At 36.7% G+C, this 18,490-nt stretch overlaps 1 protein-coding gene across 1 annotated transcript in view; it reads left to right on the top strand.

Annotated features, from left to right (window-relative positions):
- LEPR (leptin receptor) overlaps positions 1-1,130 on the top strand; it is a 97,216-nt gene extending 96,086 nt beyond the window's left edge. The window contains exon 18 of the mRNA XM_032136369.2: positions 306-1,130. Coding sequence (XP_031992260.1) covers positions 306-1,130 — 825 coding nt within the window. The remainder of the gene's footprint in view (positions 1-305) is intronic.
- The last annotated feature ends 17,360 nt before the right edge of the window (positions 1,131-18,490 follow it).

Genomic DNA, 18,490 nt, shown 5'->3' with positions numbered 1-18,490 from the left:
AGCCACAATACCATGAAGCACATTTTTGGAGATGATGAAATTGAAAGGCAGAGAGGTTAGTGTACTTGTTCATGGTTGTGGAATTGGAAGAACTCAAGTCTAAGTCTGTCTTGTCCCACTTTCAAATGCTATCTTAAATGGGCTCTTCCTTATGCTTTTTGATATGTGTATTTTAGTCAAAAACTAGTTAATTTGTGGTTGACTTATGTTCTTTATTATTAACACACTTCCATTTCTGCCAGTATGACATAATGAAGCAAAATTTTTTAACATAATTGAGCCTTAAAATGTGTCTTTTCTTTTAGCCAGAAACGTTTGAGCATCTTTTTATCAAGCATACAGCATCAGTGACATGTGGTCCTCTTCTTTTGGAGCCTGAAACAATTTCAGAAGATATCAGTGTTGATACATCATGGAAAAATAAAGATGAGATGGTGCCAACAACTGTGGTCTCTCTACTTTCAACAACAGATCTTGAAAAGGGTTCTGTTTGTATTAGTGACCAGTTCAACAGTGTTAACTTCTCTGAGGCTGAGGGTACCGAGGTAACCTATGAGGACGAAAGCCAGAGACAACCCTTTGTTAAATATGCCACGCTGATCAGCAACTCTAAACCAAGTGAAACTGGTGAAGAACAAGGGCTTATAAATAGTTCAGTCACCAAGTGCTTCTCTAGCAAAAATTCTCCATTGAAGGATTCTTTCTCTAATAGCTCATGGGAGATAGAGGCCGAGGCAGTTTTTATATTATCAGATCAGCGTCCCAACATAATTTCACCACACCTCACATTCTCAGAAGGATTGGATGAACTTTTGAAATTGGAGGGAAATTTCCCTGAAGAAAATAATGATGAAAAGTCTATCTATTATTTAGGGGTCACCTCAATCAAAAAGAGAGAGAGTGGTGTGCTTTTGACTGACAAGTCAAGGGTATTGTGCCCATTCCCAGCCCCCTGTTTATTCACGGACATCAGAGTTCTCCAGGACAGTTGCTCACACTTTGTAGAAAATAATTTCAACTTAGGAACTTCTAGTAAGAAGACTTTTGCATCTTACATGCCTCAATTCCAAACTTGTTCTACTCAGACTCATAAGATCATGGAAAACAAGATGTGTGACCTAACTGTGTAATTTCACTGAAGAAACCTTCAGATTTGTGTTATGGTGGGTCATATAAAGTGTAATAGATTACTTTATAGTTTGGGTGGGAGAGAGAAAAGAAACCAGAGTCAAATTTGAAAATAATTGTCCCAAATGAATGTTGTCTGTTTGTCCTCTCTTAGTAATATAGACAAAAAACTTGAGAAAGCCTTCATAAGCCTACCAATGTAGACACACTCTTCTATTTTATTCCCAAGCTCTAGTGGGAAGGTCCCTTGTTTCCAGCTAGAAATAAGCCCAACAGACACCACCTTTTGTGAGATGTAATTGTTTTTCAGAGGGCGTGTTGTTTTACCTCAAGTTTTTGTTTTGTACCAACGCGCACACACACACATTCTTAACACGTGTCCTTGTGTGTTTTGAGAGTATGTTTTGTATTTATATTTTGTGCTATCAGACTGTAGGATTTGAAGTAGGACTTCCCTAAGTGTTTAAGATAAACAGAATTCAGCCCTGGCCTAAGGGGTTATACTTGTGAAGGCTAATGAGCCAATTGTTATGTACCAAATCTAAGATATGTACCATAGAATGAAATAACCTGCAAGAATGGTGATGCCCACAATCAGTATTTTGATGAAAACACAAGCACTTTTGAAAACATAATGTCAGTTTTAATTCTTCTCTCTGAAAGATGTTGAAGTGGTCACTTTCTGATGAAGTTAGATTGCCAAATGTCACTGTATATCTCTCCGGAATAATTGTCTTCCCCCATCCTCACCTGGACATATGCTATTTTTCCCCCTCACTGAGCGTTCTGTCTACGTAAACCAACCACTGTCTAGTACTTTACATACCTTAACCCAGTTAATTATTGCAATAATTGTATGAGACATCTGTTACTATGATACTCCTTAAAGATGAAGATAGTAAATAATTTGCCCAAGGTTACAGTCAGTGGGTGATGGAATCAGAATTCAGATTTAAATCCAGATTTTTTAATGCTAATGATTATGTTTTTAACCTATACCCTACATGGCCATCAATTTAAAAAAACTGACTTGTAATCAAAATTTATTAAGTAGAGGTCGGACATAGTGGTGCATGCCTGTAATCCCAGCACTTTGGGAGGCTGAGGCGGGTGGATCGCTTGAGGTCAGAAGTCTTGAAACTAGCCTGGGTAACATAGTGAGGCCTCGTCTCTACAAAAAACACAAAAATTAGCTGAGTGTGACAGAAAAAATAAAGATTATAAAATGTATTAAGTAGAAGTATAATGCTGGATGAGAAATTGAGAATTGCACAGATCTCATGTTTGCCTTTAAAAACTTAAGATTAATACATAAGTTTATTTATTCAAATTTTGGTATGGTAAAAAAATTCAAAGACAGCATATTGGGCAACAAACTAAATTAAGAAACCTGCACATTTAGATGTTCAGTGGCAAGAAGACCTTCAAGAATATCAGTATCATCAAAATAAGTACTTTAGTGTTCAAAAATATGCCTACGGGTTTTTAAAAATTATCAGAATTTCATATTTAGACTGAGACAAGAGACTCCCGATTTTACTGTTACCCTAAATAAATCTCTACATTCCATCTCTATTCCAGTTGTGGCTATGAAGTGAGCAGTTCTAAACAATGACAAAGATTCCAGACCCCACTTGATAGATACTTTTCACACTTTGTAATCAATTTCCACTCAGGAATCAATAAAGCTATTCCATGTCATAAGTATTTTTAAGATGTCTCAGGATCTCACATACTCAACTGATGACCCCCTTACAAGAAATAGGTAGAGGGCTGATAGCAACTCGTTACTTGATGTGGTACGAAAGCCTTAGTTCTATGCAAAGATAAACGGAGAAGCGTTTTTTTCATGGATAATTTTACATGGCTTTAGAGACACAGAAACAGATAAATTATTACATGTATAAAAATTTTGGTAAAATTGACATTTTAAATACATGCTTATAGATTATTGGTATTTAATTGAAGGTACAGTACAGAAGAGACAGAAAAATAAATTTTGCTCCACTCTGTAATTGAAGACTGACCTCTGAGCATGTCTGCTGAGACACAGTATTCTCCTGTGATCTGGGACCCAGAATAACAGGAAAGAGAAACTGATAGATGTTTTCATCATCCCAAGGATGTATGTATCTTACTTGAGTGAATTCAACAGTCCCAGGACCACCATAGTGCTGTAGGTCTGTGTTAAAGAAATTTAGTGACAGCACATTAACCTGAGATCATTGATACCATCTCGGTTCAGCCTCAGTTCCCCAGATAAGTGAACAAATGAACAAAAATGCACTTCAGAAATATTGAAATTCCAAGGCACTTTTTCATGGAAAGTGCCGAACAAGTATAATTTGGCCTATTGGCATGTATAGACTTAGATCATATTTATTGTCAATGGGCTTGAATTCTGATTTCCACTTTTGAAAGTTTATTTCACTATGTATCATTACGTTTTATTGGGACCTTGTGAAAACTACCTGCCATGAAATACTGGATTTTCACACAATTTAGAGAAAATTTAGAATGTTTTATGCCTCAGAATGGTCAGGAACTTCCCATTTCTTCCCACAGCGTCTATAAAAAAATTTAAAGGAAGGAGGAGCTGAAATAGGGGCTATAGTCTTTTAAACTTATAAATCTGGAATTTTTAATATTTCATTTTAAGGCCTTAAACTGAAACACAAGCTACTAATCAGTCTTTCTAAATCTGACCTTCATTGAAAGCAACTCAGAAATTAATAATTTGTGCTGTGGCTTCAAGTTTAAATAGATTGTTTGAAGAGAAATCATATGTCAGGGTTTGCAGGATTACAGGTTTCCTAACTTAAACCCCCAAGAACAATGAAAAAGTTGAAGTACACGTCACTATGAATAGGCACTGTCTGTTGGATCTCTGTGTCCCATTTAGAGATGAGCTACAAGCTGACAAGAAAAATAGGAGCAGTTTTTTTTTCTTTTTAAACTTAGTCACCAAATGGTAAAAGGACTTGGATGAAATTCCAATACCTGAGATTCTGGATTTAGAATAAGGTTTTATAACCTTAGGCATGTCATTCTTCTACTTCTCATGTTTCCCCAATAAAACTTAATCTCTCTTCCATAAAATATCATATATATGGTCACATTACTTCAGGAATATTCATATTACCTCCTCCAAAGCTGAAAGAAAATAAACTTTAGGCTGTAAGAGTTGAGAATTATGCATACAGGGCTCACAGGCAGAGTTGGACAATATGCTGATGGATTAAGACATACTGCAACCACAAAGTTCCATCTCACTTAGGTGTGGATGAAAAAACATCTCTTTCTAAATTATTTTCTGTGATCTTAAAAGAAATTTCTTTCACTTTTCATCTTTAAAGGGTCATCTTGATAGATATCTTAACAAACCTTTCTCAGCTATTTATTACTGAGAAAGCCCATTCTCAAATTTTAAGTCACAAAATTATAATTGTCCACTCTACTACGACTGAAAGCAGCAGCATTCAAGAAAAAATTTAAACATAGTTACCAAGAAATGTGAAGAAGTATTTCTAAAAGGAAGCTAGATAAGTAGGTAATTTTACTCTTTCTTAACCAGTTGAAAACAGCAAAGCACACCTGCATCTAATCACAATGTTAGGAGAACAACTTAAAACATGATCAGCCTGTAAGAGAACTAGGAGATGATTTCCATGGTTTTTGTTTGTTTGTTTGTTTGTTTTTTTAAGGAGTCTTGCTCTGTTGCCCAGCTGGAGTGCAGTGATGTGATCTCGGCTAACTGCAACCCCTGCTTCCCAGGTTCAAGTGATTCTCCTGCCACAGCCTCCCCAGTAGCTTGAATTATGGGTGTACCACCATGCTCAGCTTTTATTTATTTATTTATTTATTTATTTATTTATTTATTTATTTTGGATTTTTAGTAGAGATGGAGTTTTGCCATGTTGGCCAGGCTGCTCTTGAACTCCTGACCTCAAGTGATCCGCCCTCATTGGCCTCCCAAAGTTCTGGGATTGCAGGTGTGAGCTGCCGCGCCTGGCCCTTCATGAGGTTTTATAGCGAATGAATTATTTTTCTATAAAGTTTACCAATATTTATTTTGGAAAGCTGCTGAAAATGTCTATTTTTCAAAATTAATTATGCTTAAGATGTATGGCATTAAATTCAACTTTATGAGGCTTTCTGACATGTTTACTAAAAAAACCTGGAACTGAGAATGAATTTAGAAGATAATTTTGTAGTGAGATATCTATATTGTAGATACTGTACTTTTAAAACCTGTCATTAAGTGTTTGGCATGTAGTTAACACTTTCTCTTTAGTCACAATTGGTATGTTAATAAATGTTATAAACATAAGTGCCAAGATATGCATCACTGACTGTTCTATGAAATTTAATTAGCTTACTTCTCCTTTATGTTCCCAAAGTCACAGAGAAAGCAGTGTACTTTATGATTGTATATTCATCTTTTTATCATTATGAATTATAAGCAGTGTTAATTTTGAGAAATAAAAGTCTAAAAAGAATTATTATGAGTTTAAGTTACTTTAGGATTATATCTGTTGTATGGTAAATAAAATAATGATATTATTTCAGCTAACATTTGAAAATATAAAGAAGTAATCCTTGTGGTTTATACAAACAGTTAATACAAAATGTTTATCCATTGTTAGCCTGTCGCTGTGTCTTCAAAATTCCGAAAGACATATACTTAGCATTTGTAAGGGGTTTGAAAATATTTTAGTTCCCAGGACCTCCCTTTACTGTTACTCTCTCTGGTAATGTCTCAGTAGATCATCCCACACCAGATACTTGCTGGCATTATAGCCACTTGTGATGAAAGATTACTCATTTTAATCATCAAGAAATATATGCATTTCAATCTTTAAGAGCTCTTTAGTTTGAGTCTTTCTTTAGGTCTTATAGTTTGAGTCTTTAGTTCTCTAAGAAATCTTGATTTATAGTGATTTGTGAATGTATGTTTTATCACTTAGGCTTTCTAGCAATTTGAGTTTTGTCACTACTTGAGCTAGTATTCAGACGTATATCTCTTTTTCTTGCTTTTTAATCTTAAAGTGTAAAACAAATGCACACAGAAAAACTTTCAAATAGTACTGAGAAATATAAAATAAAAAGTGATGGTCTCTTTCCACTCTCAATCTTCAGTTCCTATTCCCTAAAATAACCCTGTTATTATTTTACCATTTTAAAAGCATGTACACAGGATATTATTCTGCTTAATATTATGAAATTACCCTTCTCCTGTATCTTAGTGATATTTCTATATAAATTCAAACATATCTACCTCATTAATTTTAATAGTTGCATAGTATTCCATTTTGTCAAAATACAATAATTTAACAGTTCACAATTGGTGAATATTTAGAAACTCTCCAATCATTTTTACTATTATGAGCAATACTGAAGTGATCATTCTCATACGTAATTATGTCTTGTCATGCTTTTTTAAAACTACTTGTCAGGAATCTTGGTTGCAAATGTGATAAACCAACTCAAATTGGCTTCAGTATCATTTTGGTATTTTAATTTTAACTTGATGAATGAAATGGAGCATATTTTCAAATGTTTATAAGCATCTGTTTTCCTCTACATTTTATATTCCGTGTCTATTTTCTTTTGCCTATTTTTCTATTAGAATTTTTGATTTCTTATCATTCATTTTACATTTGTGTTCTTAAGTTTTTCTTGAGATATGTACTGTAAAACGCACAAGCCTTTGGTATACAGTTTAATGAATTTTTACACATTTCCTCCTGAGTATATACCTAGGAGTAATATTGCTGGGTCATAGGTTAGGATTTTGTTTTGCTTTAATGGATACATCCAAGTAATGGTTGAATGAATTTACGCTGCCATGAGCAACATAGGACAGTTCCAGTTGCCCCATATATCATATCATGATCAACACTGATATTGTCAACCTTTAAAATTTTAGCCATTCTGATGGTTGCATAATGCTTACTTGTGCTTTTAACTTGCATTTCTCTAATATGTAAAAATTTTGAGTAATATTTAATTAATTCCTCTCTGCCATTTTTGGCTACTTTTGTCATATATCTTATTTCTGTATATTTTGTAGACATCAGAAGCATTATTTTACTGTAGCTTTATATAATCAACAGTCTTTCAAATTTGACCTTTGCCGTGCTGTTTGTTTCTTCTTGCATCTCTGTTTTTCCTGCTTGGATAATATTTCTTCATCCTAAAGAACTTCTTTCAGTATTTCTTGTACTGTAAATCAACAGTGACAAATTCCATCAGACTTTGGGATCACAATTTCACCTTCGTTTTCTTACAGATATATTTGCTGACTATAGAATTCGAAGTTGACAGTTATTTTTCTTCATTGTAAGTTGCCATTTTATTGCCTTCTGGCTTCTATTATTACTGTTGGAAAGTTAGCCATTGTTTTAATTGTTTCCCTTAAGGTAATATGTCTTTTATTGTGTATTTTTGTTGGCATTTAAGACTTTTCTCTTTATCTTTGCTTTTCAGCAGTTTGACTGCTACATGCCTAGGTGTGGTTTTCCTTTTACTTACCATGATTCATATTCATTGAGATACTTCTATCTGTGGATTGAGAATTTTCATTAGATTTGGAAAATTCTCAGCCATTATTTCTTCATCAATTTTGTCTCATTTTATTTATCCTCTCCTTCTGGAACTATCAGTTACGTACATGGTAGGTATTTTGGCCTAGGTCCACATGTCTCTTTTTCCTACTGTTTTTTGTCTCAATACTTCATTTTGATTTTTTTTTTCTTTTTCTTTTAACTTTATTTTAAGTTCAGGGGTGCATGTGCAGGATGTGCAGGTTTGTTACATAAGTAAATGTGTGTGATGGGGGTTTGTTGTACAGATTATTTCACCAGCCAGGTATTAGGCCTAGTGATACGGTTAGGCCTTGTGTCCCAAATCTCATCTTGAATTGTAATCTCCATAATCCCCACATGTCCAGAGAGATACCTGGTGGGAGGTGATTGGATCATGGAGGCGGTTTGCCTCATGCTGTTCCTGTGATAGTGAATGAGTTCTCCTGAGATCTGGTAGTTTTATAAGGAGATCTTTCCCCTTCGCTCCTCACTCTTTTCTCTCCTGCCACCACGTGAGAAGGTCCAAGCTTGCTTCCTCTTCACCTTCCATTGTAAGTTTCCTGAGGCCTCCCAACCTATGTGGAACTGTGAGTCAATTAAACCTCTTTTATAAATTTCCCAGTCTCAGGCATTTCTTTATAGCAGTGTGAGAATGGACTAATACACTCACTATCCATTAGTTATTTTTCCTGATACTCTTTCTCCTCCCACCCTCTGCCCTCCAGTAGTCCCCAGTGTGTGTTGTTCCTTTCTATGTGTCCATGTGTTCATCATTTAGCTCCTACTTATAATTGAGAACATGTGGTGTTTGATTTTCTGTCCCCATTTTAGTTTGCTACGGATAATGGCCTTCAGCTCTATCCATGTCTCTGCAAAGGACTGGACTTCATTCTTTTTTATGGTTGCATAGTATTCCATGGTGTATATGTACCACATTTTCTTTATACAGTCTATCATTGGTGGACTTTTATGTTGATTCCATGTCTTTGCTTTTGTGAACAGTGTTGCAATGAACATATATGTGCATCTGTCTTTAAAATAGAATGATTTATATTCCTTTGGGTATATACCCAGTAATGGAATTGCTGGGTCTAACGGTATTTCTGGTTCTAGGTCTTTGAGGCATTGCCACACTGTCTTCAACAATGGTTGAACTAATTTACACTCCTTCCAGCAGAATTTGATTCTGGGAAGACAATCTTTTATTCCACTCACATAAAATGTCACATTTATCACTTACTAATTCACAAGTACATTTGTGTTTATTTCTGGACTTTTTATTCTTTTTCATTGACTGTTCAATCTATTTTTTTCTCTAGTACTGAATTTAAAATGACCACAGCTACTCAATAAATTTAATACCTGGAGAGCCAGATTCTCCACCTTTCTTATTATACTGAATTGATATTCTTTCCAGAGTAATTTTAGCTGAATTAAGTTCTTACAATAAAAAAATTCTGCTGATCTTTTAATTGGAGTTAAAAGGGTTGAAAATATCATCACTACAATATTTAGTAGCCCAAGATCATATGTCAATTATAAAACAAATTTGTCAAGAAAACATTACTTCTATCTTTTTAAATAATAATAAAGACAAATAATTCATATAATATCTGTAATACTGAATTCTTCCCAGAATCATTCTTTCTTTGATATGAAACATTAGAAATTTGGTAAGTGCTTATCTTAGTCAGTTCAGGCTGCTGTAAAAAAGTGCCAGCCGGGTGCGGTGGCTCATGCTTGTAATCCCAGCACTTTGGGAGGCCAAGGTGGGTGGATCATGAGGTCATGAGATCGAGACCATGGTGAAACCCTGTCTCTACTAAAAATACAAAAAATTAGCCGGGCGCAGTGGCGGGCACCTGTAGTCCCAGCTACTCGGAGAGGCTGAGGCAGGAGAATGGCGTGAACCCGGGAGGCAGAGCTTGCAGTGAGCCGAGATCACGCCACTGCACTCCAGCCTGGGTGACAGAGCAAGACTCCATCTCAAAAAAAAAAAAAAAAAAAGTGCCACAGACTGGGTGGGTTATAAATAATAGACATTTATTTTTTATGGCTCTGGCTGCTCTGGTGAAGGCCCCCTTCCAGGTTGCAGACTGCCATTTTATCATTGTATCCTCACATGGCAGAAAGAGCACTACCAAGTTCTCTGGGGTCTCTTTTATAAGGACTCTAATTCCATTCATGAGGACTCTATCCTCATGATCTAATTACTTCCCAAAGGCCCCACCTCCTGATGTCATTACAAGGTGGTTAAGATTTCAGCATATGAATTTTGGAGGGACACAAGCATTCAGTTCATTGCAGTGCTCTAAGCTTTATGATTTAAATGTGGGGCTATAAATAGGGTGGTTATCCATCCCACTGTGTCTGACCAAGTCTTTATTTGTGTATATATAATGACCCCTTTCACTCTGGAGGGGAGGCAAAACACCACCATCTTCAGGGTCCCAGCTGGGCCTGAGAATTAAATTGACATAAGATGGGTTAACAAGAGTAAAATGAAGACCCAAAGAAATAGAATCAGTTACTTATGTGCCAAATTAGACAAAGAATTGTAAGTTGGGAAACGTGATAAGGCAAAGGGGGTTGGGCCAGGGTAGTTAATTGAGTAGAGAAGTGACCAGAAAGATAATACTTAGTTTAAGTAAGACGTGCCTGCTTCTCCTTCCCCTTCCACCATGATTTGCAAGTTTCCTGAGGCCTCCCCAGAGGCTGTCATGCTTGTGAAACCATGAGCCAATTAAACCTCTTTTCATACCCAGTCTCAGGTATGTCTTTTTAGCAGTGCAAGGATGTACTAATACATAGGACTTTTTGCTTAGTTCAGTCATTGCTCTGGACTGCGTTAAAAAAATGAAAGAAAAAGAACAACTGTCCTGAGAATTACTACCCTCAGATTTGGGAACACTCAAGTTTCTATCCTCAGATTTTCATACTCATGAATTTTGGGCCAGAATTCATACTACCTGTGTGGTCTAGAAAAACAACAAGCAAAATATTTAGTTTTAAGAGTCCTGTATTGCTTGAGCATCTAAGGTACATAGTAGAAGCAAATTTCTGGGAAAATCCACACTCAACCATGACCCTGGGAGACTTCAAAGTTCCAAGGAATATAAGGTCATTAACAACATTACTTACACAGGGACATGATCCCTTGACTGTGAGTCAGCAGGAACAACGGATGACAGTATCAGAACCACAGAGAATGGAAAACCAGGTCAAATTGCTAAGGAAGGCAGAGGAGAAAAGGGGAAAAGATTTGGTCCAAGAAGGCAGTACTGAACTTCAGCAGTCCTGTAACTTCCCACTGCAAAACTCCTAACAGAGGAGATTCTCCTTTTTTCCTGTGGTTTAAACCAGTTTGATTGGATTTTATACTGATAGCTAGCAATATCTCAACAGAGGGAGAAAAAGGAATTTAATTGAGGTGAGGGCTGGCAAGATGGCTGAATAGGAATAGCTCTGATCTTCAGCTCCCATCGAGAACAATGCAGACGGTGGGTGATTTCCGCATTTCCAACTGAGGTACCTGGCTCATCTCACTGGGACTGGTTAGACCGTGGGTGCAGCCCATGGAGGATGAGCAGAAGCAGGGTGGGGAGTTGCCTCAACCAGGAAGCACAAGGGGTTGGGAAGCTCCCTCCCATAGCCAAGGGAAGCCATGAGGAACTGTGCCGTGAGGAATGGTGCACTCCAGCCCAGATACTATGCTTTTCCCATGGTCTTCACAACCCACACACCAGGAGATTCCCTCAGATGCCTAAACCACCAGGGCCCTGGGTTTCAAGCACAAAACTGGGCAGCTGTTTGGACAGACACTGAGTTAGGTGCAGGAGTTTTTTTTTCATACCCCATTGGCACGTGGATCACCAGCGAGAGAGTACTGTTCACTTCCCTGGAAATGGGCTGAAACCAGGGGGCCAAGTGGTCTAGCTCAGCAGATCCCATTCCCATGGAGGCCAGCAATTAAGATCCACTGGCTTGAAATTCTCACTGCCATCGCAGTAGTCTGAAGTTGACCTGGGACACTCGAGCTTGGTGGAGGGAGGGGTGTCTGCCATTATTGAGGCTTCAGTAGGTAATTTTCCTCTCACAGAGTAAATAAAGCGACCAGGAAGTTCTTTTCTGCAGAGCCCACTGCAGCAAAGCAAAGCTGCTATAGCCATATTGCCTCTCTAGATCCCTCCACCCTTGGCAGGGCATCTCTGAAAGAAAGGCAGCAGTCCCAGTCAGGAGCTTATCGATAAAACTCCCATCTCCCTGGGACACAACACCTTGGGGAAGAGGCAGCTGTGGGTACAGCTGCAGCAGGCTTAAACCTTCCTGCCTGCTGGCTCTGAAGAGAGCAGCAGATCTCCCAGCACAATGCTCAAGCTCTACTAAGGTACAGACTGCCTCCTCAAGTGGGTCCCTGACCCTCGTGCCTCCTGACTGAGAGACACCTCTCAGCAGGGGTTGAGAGACACCTCATACAAGAGAGCTCAGGCTGGCATCTGGTGGGTGCCCCTTTGGGATGAAGCTTCCAGAGGAAGGAACAGGCAGGAATCTTTGCTGTTCTGCAGACTCCACTGGTGATACTCAGGCAAACAGGGTCTGGAGTGGACCTCCAGAAAACTCCAGCAGACCTGCAGCAGAGGGGCCTATTAGAAGGAAAACTAACAAACAGAAAGGAATAGTATCAGCATCAACAAAAAGGATGTCCACATAGAAAACCCATTCAAAGGTCACCAACATCAAAGACCAAAGTTAGATAAATCCGTGAAGATGAAGAAAAGCCAGTGCAAAAAGGCTGAAAATGCAAAAATAGAACTCCTCTTCTCCTCCAAAGGATCACAGCTCCTCGCCAGCAAGGGAACAAAACTGGACGGAGAATGACTTTTGAAGTAGGCTTCAGAAGGTGTGTAAAAACAAACTCCTCCAAGCTAAAGGAGCATGTTCTAACCCACTGCAAGGAAGCTAAGAGCCTTGGAAAAAGGTTAGAGGAGTTGCCAACTAGAATAAACAGTTTAGAGAAGAACATAAATGACCTGATGGAGCTGAAAAACACAGCACAAGAACTTCATGAAGCATACACAACTATCAACAGCCAAATCAATCAAGTGGAAGAAAGGATATCAGAGATTGAAGATAAACTTAATGAAATATAGCGTGAATAAAATATTAGAGAAAAAAGAATGAAAATGAATAAACAAAGCCTCCAAGAAATATGGGACTATGTGAAAAGACCAAACCTACATTTGATTAATATATCTGAAAGTGATGGGGAGAATGGAACCAAGTTGGAAAACACTCTTCAGGATATTATCCAGAAGAATTTCCCCAATCTAGCAAGACAGGCTAACATTCAAATTCAAGAAATACAGAGAACACCACAAAGATACTCCTCAAGAAGAGCAACCCCAAAACACATAATCATCAGATTCATCAAGATTGAAATGAAAGAAAAAAAGTTAAGGGCAGCCAGAGAGAAAAGTTGGGTCACCCACAAAGGGAAGCCCATCAAACTAACTGCGGATCTGTCTACAGAAACCCTACAAGCCAGAAGAGAGTGGAGGCCAATATTCGACATTCTTGTAGAAAAGACTTTTAAATCCAGAATTTCATATCCAGCCAAACTAAGCTTCATAGATGAAGGAGAAATAAAATCCTTTACAGAGAAGCAAATGCTGAGAGATTTTGTCACCACCAGGCCTGCCTTACAAGAGCTCTTGAAGGAAGCACTAAACATGGAAAGGAAAAACCAGTCCCAGCCACAGCAAAAGCATACCAAATTTTGAAGACCATTGACACTATGAAGAAACTGCATCAACTAACGGGCAAAGTAACCAGCTAACGTCATAATGACAGGATCAAATTCACACATAACAATATTAACCTTAAAATAGGAACACTTTTACACTGTTGGTGGGACTGTAAACTAGTTCAACCATTGTGGAAGTCAGTGTGGCGATTCCTCAGGGATCTAGAACTAGAAATACCATTTGACCCAGCCATCCCATTACTGGGTATATACCCAAAGGAGTATAAATCATGCTGCTATAAAGACACATGCACACGTATGTTTATTGTGGCACTATTCACAATAGCAAAGAGTTGGAACCAACCCAAATGTCCAACAACAATAGACTGGATTAAGAAAATGTGGCACATATACACCATGGAATACTATGCAGCCATAAAAAATGATGAGTTCGTGTCCTTTGTAGGGACTTGGATGAAACTGGAAAACATCATTCTCAGTAAACTATCACAAGGACAAAAAACCAAACACCGCATGTTCTCACTCATAGGTGGGAATTGAACAATGAGAACTCATGGACACAGGAAGGGGAACATCACATTCTGGGTACTGTTGTGGGGTGGGGGGTGGGGGGGGCGGGGACAGCATTAGGAGAGATACCTAATGCTAAATGACGAGCTAATGGGTGCAGGAAATCAACATGGCACATGGATACATATGTAACAAACCTGCACATTGTGCACATGTACCCTAAAACCTAAAGTATAATAAAAAAAAAAAAGAATAAAATAAAACTTACTATGACCAACAGAAAAAAAAAAAATTAACCTTAAATGTAAATAGGCTAAATGCTCCAATTAAAAGACACAGACTGGCAAATTGGATAAAGAGTCAAGACCCATCAGTGTGCTGTATTCATCTCACATGCAGAGACACACATAGGCTCAAAATAAAGGGATGGAGGAATATTTACAAAGCAAATGGAAAGCAAAAAGGAGTAGGGGTTGCGATCCTAGTCTTTGATAAAACAGACTTTAAACCAACAAAGATCAAAAGAGACAAAGAAGGGCATTACGTAATGGTAAAGGGATCAATGCAACAAGAAGAGTTAACTATGCTAAATATATATGCACTCAGTACAGGAGCACGCAGATATATATATCCTTTGGATATATATATTCAACTTTTTGAAGAATCTCCCTACTACTTTCCATAATGGCTGTACCAATTTACATTCCCACCAACAACATACAAGAGTTGTCTTTTCTCCACATCCTTGTCAACAGTAATTATCTTTGTCCTTTTGATAATTGCCATCCTAACAGATGTGAAGTGATATCATATTGTGGTTTTGATTTGTATTTCCCTTATCATTGGCGACACTGAGAATCTTTTCATATACTTGTTGGCCATTTGTATGCTTTCTTTTGAGAAATGTCTATTCAGGTCTTTTGCTCATTTTTAAACTGCATTTTTTGTTTGTTTTTGCTTTATTTGTTTCTTGCCATTTAATTATATGAGTTCTCTCTATATTTTGAATATCAACTCCTTATTGAATATATGGTTTGCAAGTATTTCCTCCCATTCTGTAGGCTGCCTTTTCACTCTGTTGATTGTTACCTTTGCTGTGCACAGGCTTTTTAATTTGAGATAATCCCACTCATCTATTTTTGCTTTCATTGCCTGTGATTTTGGTATCATATGCAAAAAAACCATTGCCCAGATCAATGGCAAAAAGCTTTTCTCTATGTTTTCTTCTAGTATTTTTATAGTTTTAGGTCTTACATTTAAGTATTTAATCCATTTTGAGACGATTTTATTGTAAATGGTGTGACATAGGGTCCAATTTCTTTCTTGCTTGCTTGCTTTCTTTTTTTGCATGTGGATATCCAGTTTTCCCAATACCTTTTATTGAAGAGAGTATTCTTTTTCCATCTGTGTTCTTGGCACTTTTGTCATAGATAAGTTGACTGTAACTGTGTGAATTTATTTTGGGCTCTTTATTCTGTTCTATTGATGTATATGTCTGTTTTTATGCCAGTACCACACTGCTTCAATTACTGTAGATGTGCAATATATTTTGAAATTAAAAAATGTGATGCCCCCAGCTTTGTTCTTCTTTCTCAAAATTAATGTGGCTTTTCAATGTCTTTTTTGATTCCATATGAATTTTAGCACTTTTTATTTCTATAAAGAATGCCATTGATATTTTCACAGGAATTGCATTAGATCTATAGATCCTTTGATTAGTATAGACATTTTAGTAATATTAATTCTTCCAATACACAAACATTGGATGTCTTTCCATTTATCTGGGTGGTCTTTAATTTCCATCATCAAATGTTTTATAATTTTCAATGTACAAGTCTTTTACCGCTTTGGTTAAGTTATTCTTATGTATTTTGTTCATTTTGTTGCTATTATAAATGGATTTTTTCATAATTTCCTTTGCAGATAGTTCATTGTTACTGTATACAAGCACCACCAATTTTCATATATTGATTGTTATCCTGCAACTTTACTGAATTTGTTTATTAGTTATGACAAACTCTGAGTCTTTAGAGTTTTCTACTTATACAATCATTTCTTCTGCAAGAAGAGATATTTTTATCTTTTTCTTTCTGGTTTGGATGCCTTTACTTTCTTTTCTTGTCTAATTTTGCTAGCTAGGTCTTCTAGTACTATCTTGAGTAGAAATGGTGAGAGAGGGCATCTTTACCTTGTACTGGATCTCAGAGGAAAAGCTTTCAGTTTTTCCCTATTGATTATGATGTTACATGTGGGCTTTTCGTATATGGCTTGTATTGTGTTAAGTTTCTTCTATACTGATGTTTTAGAGCTTTTATGGATATAAAATTTTGTTAAATGCTTTTTCTGATCTATTGAGATAATCATGTGGTTTTCATCTTTTACTGTTGTAGATCATTTACCGATTTGCATATGTTGAACCATCCTTACTTGGGTTACTAGGAATAAATCCCAGTTGGTATGGTGTATGATCATTTTGATGTGTCATTGAATTTGGTTTGCTAGAATTTTATTGAGGAGTTTTGCATCTATATTCATCAGGGATATTGGTCTACAGTTTTCTTGTGGTGCCTTTGTCTGGCTTTGGTATCAAGGTGATTCTGGCCTCATGACATGAGTTTGGAAGTATTCTCTTTGCTGCTTTTGGGAAGAGTTCAAGAATGATTAGTATTAGTTTTTCTTTGAACATTAATTAGAATTCACTCATGAAGGCTGAGCTTCACAGGTCTTTAGCTTTACTTTGTTGAAAGGTTTTATATTTTGATTCAATCTCCTTACTTGGTTTTGGTATGTTCAGGATTTCCATCTCTTCTTGATTCATTCTTAATAAGCTATAATTTCTAGGAATTTATTCCTAGGTTATCCAAATTATTGGCATATAATTGTTCATGATAGTTGCTTAAGATCCTTATTTCTGAGGCATCCATTGTAATGTCTCATCCATTGTAATGTTTCATGTCTGATTTTATTTATTTGAGTCTTCTCTCTTTTTTTCTTAGTTTAGCCAAGGGTTTGTCAAATTTGTTTACCTTTTTAAAAAACCAACTCTTGGTTTCATTAATCATTTCTACTGCTTTTCTATTCCCTATTTCATTTATTTCTGGTCTAATCTTTATTTTTTCCTTTCTTCTGCTAACTTTGAGCATAGTTTGTTCTCTTTTTTCTAGTTCCTTGAGGTATAAAGTTAGGTTTTTTATTTAAAATCTTCCTTCTTTTTAAATTAAAGCATGTATTACCATAAACTTATCTCTTAGTACTGCTTTTGCTGCACCCCCTAAATTTTGGTATGTTGTGTTTTTGTTTTCATTTGTCATATATATATATATATGTGTGTGTGTGTGTGTGTGTGTATGTCATATATGTGTATATATATGACATATATATTTGTCAGAGATATATATATACTTTTTTTTATACAGAGTCTCACTTTGTCACTCAGGCTGGAGTGTAGGGGTATGATCATGGCTTACTGCAACCCTGATCTCCCAGGCTGATGTGATTCTCCTGCCTAAGCCTCCTGAGCAGCTGGGACCACAGGTGCATGCCACTATGCCCAGATGATTTTTACATTTTTTTATAGAGACAAGGTCTCACTATGTTGCCCAGGCTGGTCTCAAACTCCTGGGATCAAGTGATCCTCCTGCCTCAGCCTCCCACAATGCTGGGATCACAAGCACGTGCCACTGTGCCTTGCCTGCCTTATGATATTTTAAAAATTCCCTTTGGATTCTCTTTTTCACCCAATGGTTGTTCAAGCATGTATTGTTTCGTTTCCACGCACTTGTGAATTTTCCCATTTTCTTATTGTTATTGATTTCTAGTTTTATTCTCTTGTAATTGGAAAAGGTACTTGATATGATTATTTGTTAAGGCATTACATTTATTGGCATTAAATTTGTTAAGATCGATTTTGTGACCTAATGTGTGATCTACCTTGGAGAATGTTCCGTGTGTGCATGAGAAGAATATGTATTCTTCTGCTACTGGGTAGAAAGTCCTGTATATGACTGTTAGCTTCATTTGGTTTATAGTGTTGCTCAAGTCACCTGTTTCTTTACTGATTTTTATGTCTGGATGCTATATCTATTATTGAAAATGTGCTACTGAAGTCTCCTACTATTATTGTACTGTTTATCTACTTCTCCCTTCATACCTGTCAATGTTAGGTGGTCTGATGTTGGGTGCATTATGTATTTACAATTGATGGATTGATCCTTTCATCATTATGTAATGAGTTTCTTTGTCTCTAGAGACAGCTTTTGACTTAAAGTGTAATATATATGTATATATATGTAAAACATATATATTACACACACATATACACACACGTATATACATATACACACATATGCACATATATGCTTGTATAAAAATCAAGATCTAGCAATACACGGTTTATAAGAAACTCATTTTAGATTTAAGGACACACAGGCTGCAAGTGAAGGGATGGAAAAGATATTCTATGCAAATGGTAACCAAAATAAAGAAGGGGTGGCTACACACA

Source organism: Hylobates moloch, unplaced genomic scaffold, assembly GCF_009828535.3.
Source record: "Hylobates moloch isolate HMO894 unplaced genomic scaffold, HMol_V3 SCAFFOLD_18, whole genome shotgun sequence".
NCBI classification, from domain to species: Eukaryota; Metazoa; Chordata; class Mammalia; order Primates; family Hylobatidae; genus Hylobates; species Hylobates moloch.
Note: the sequence above shows the minus strand (reverse complement) of the source record. Positions and strands in the feature narration are given on the sequence as shown.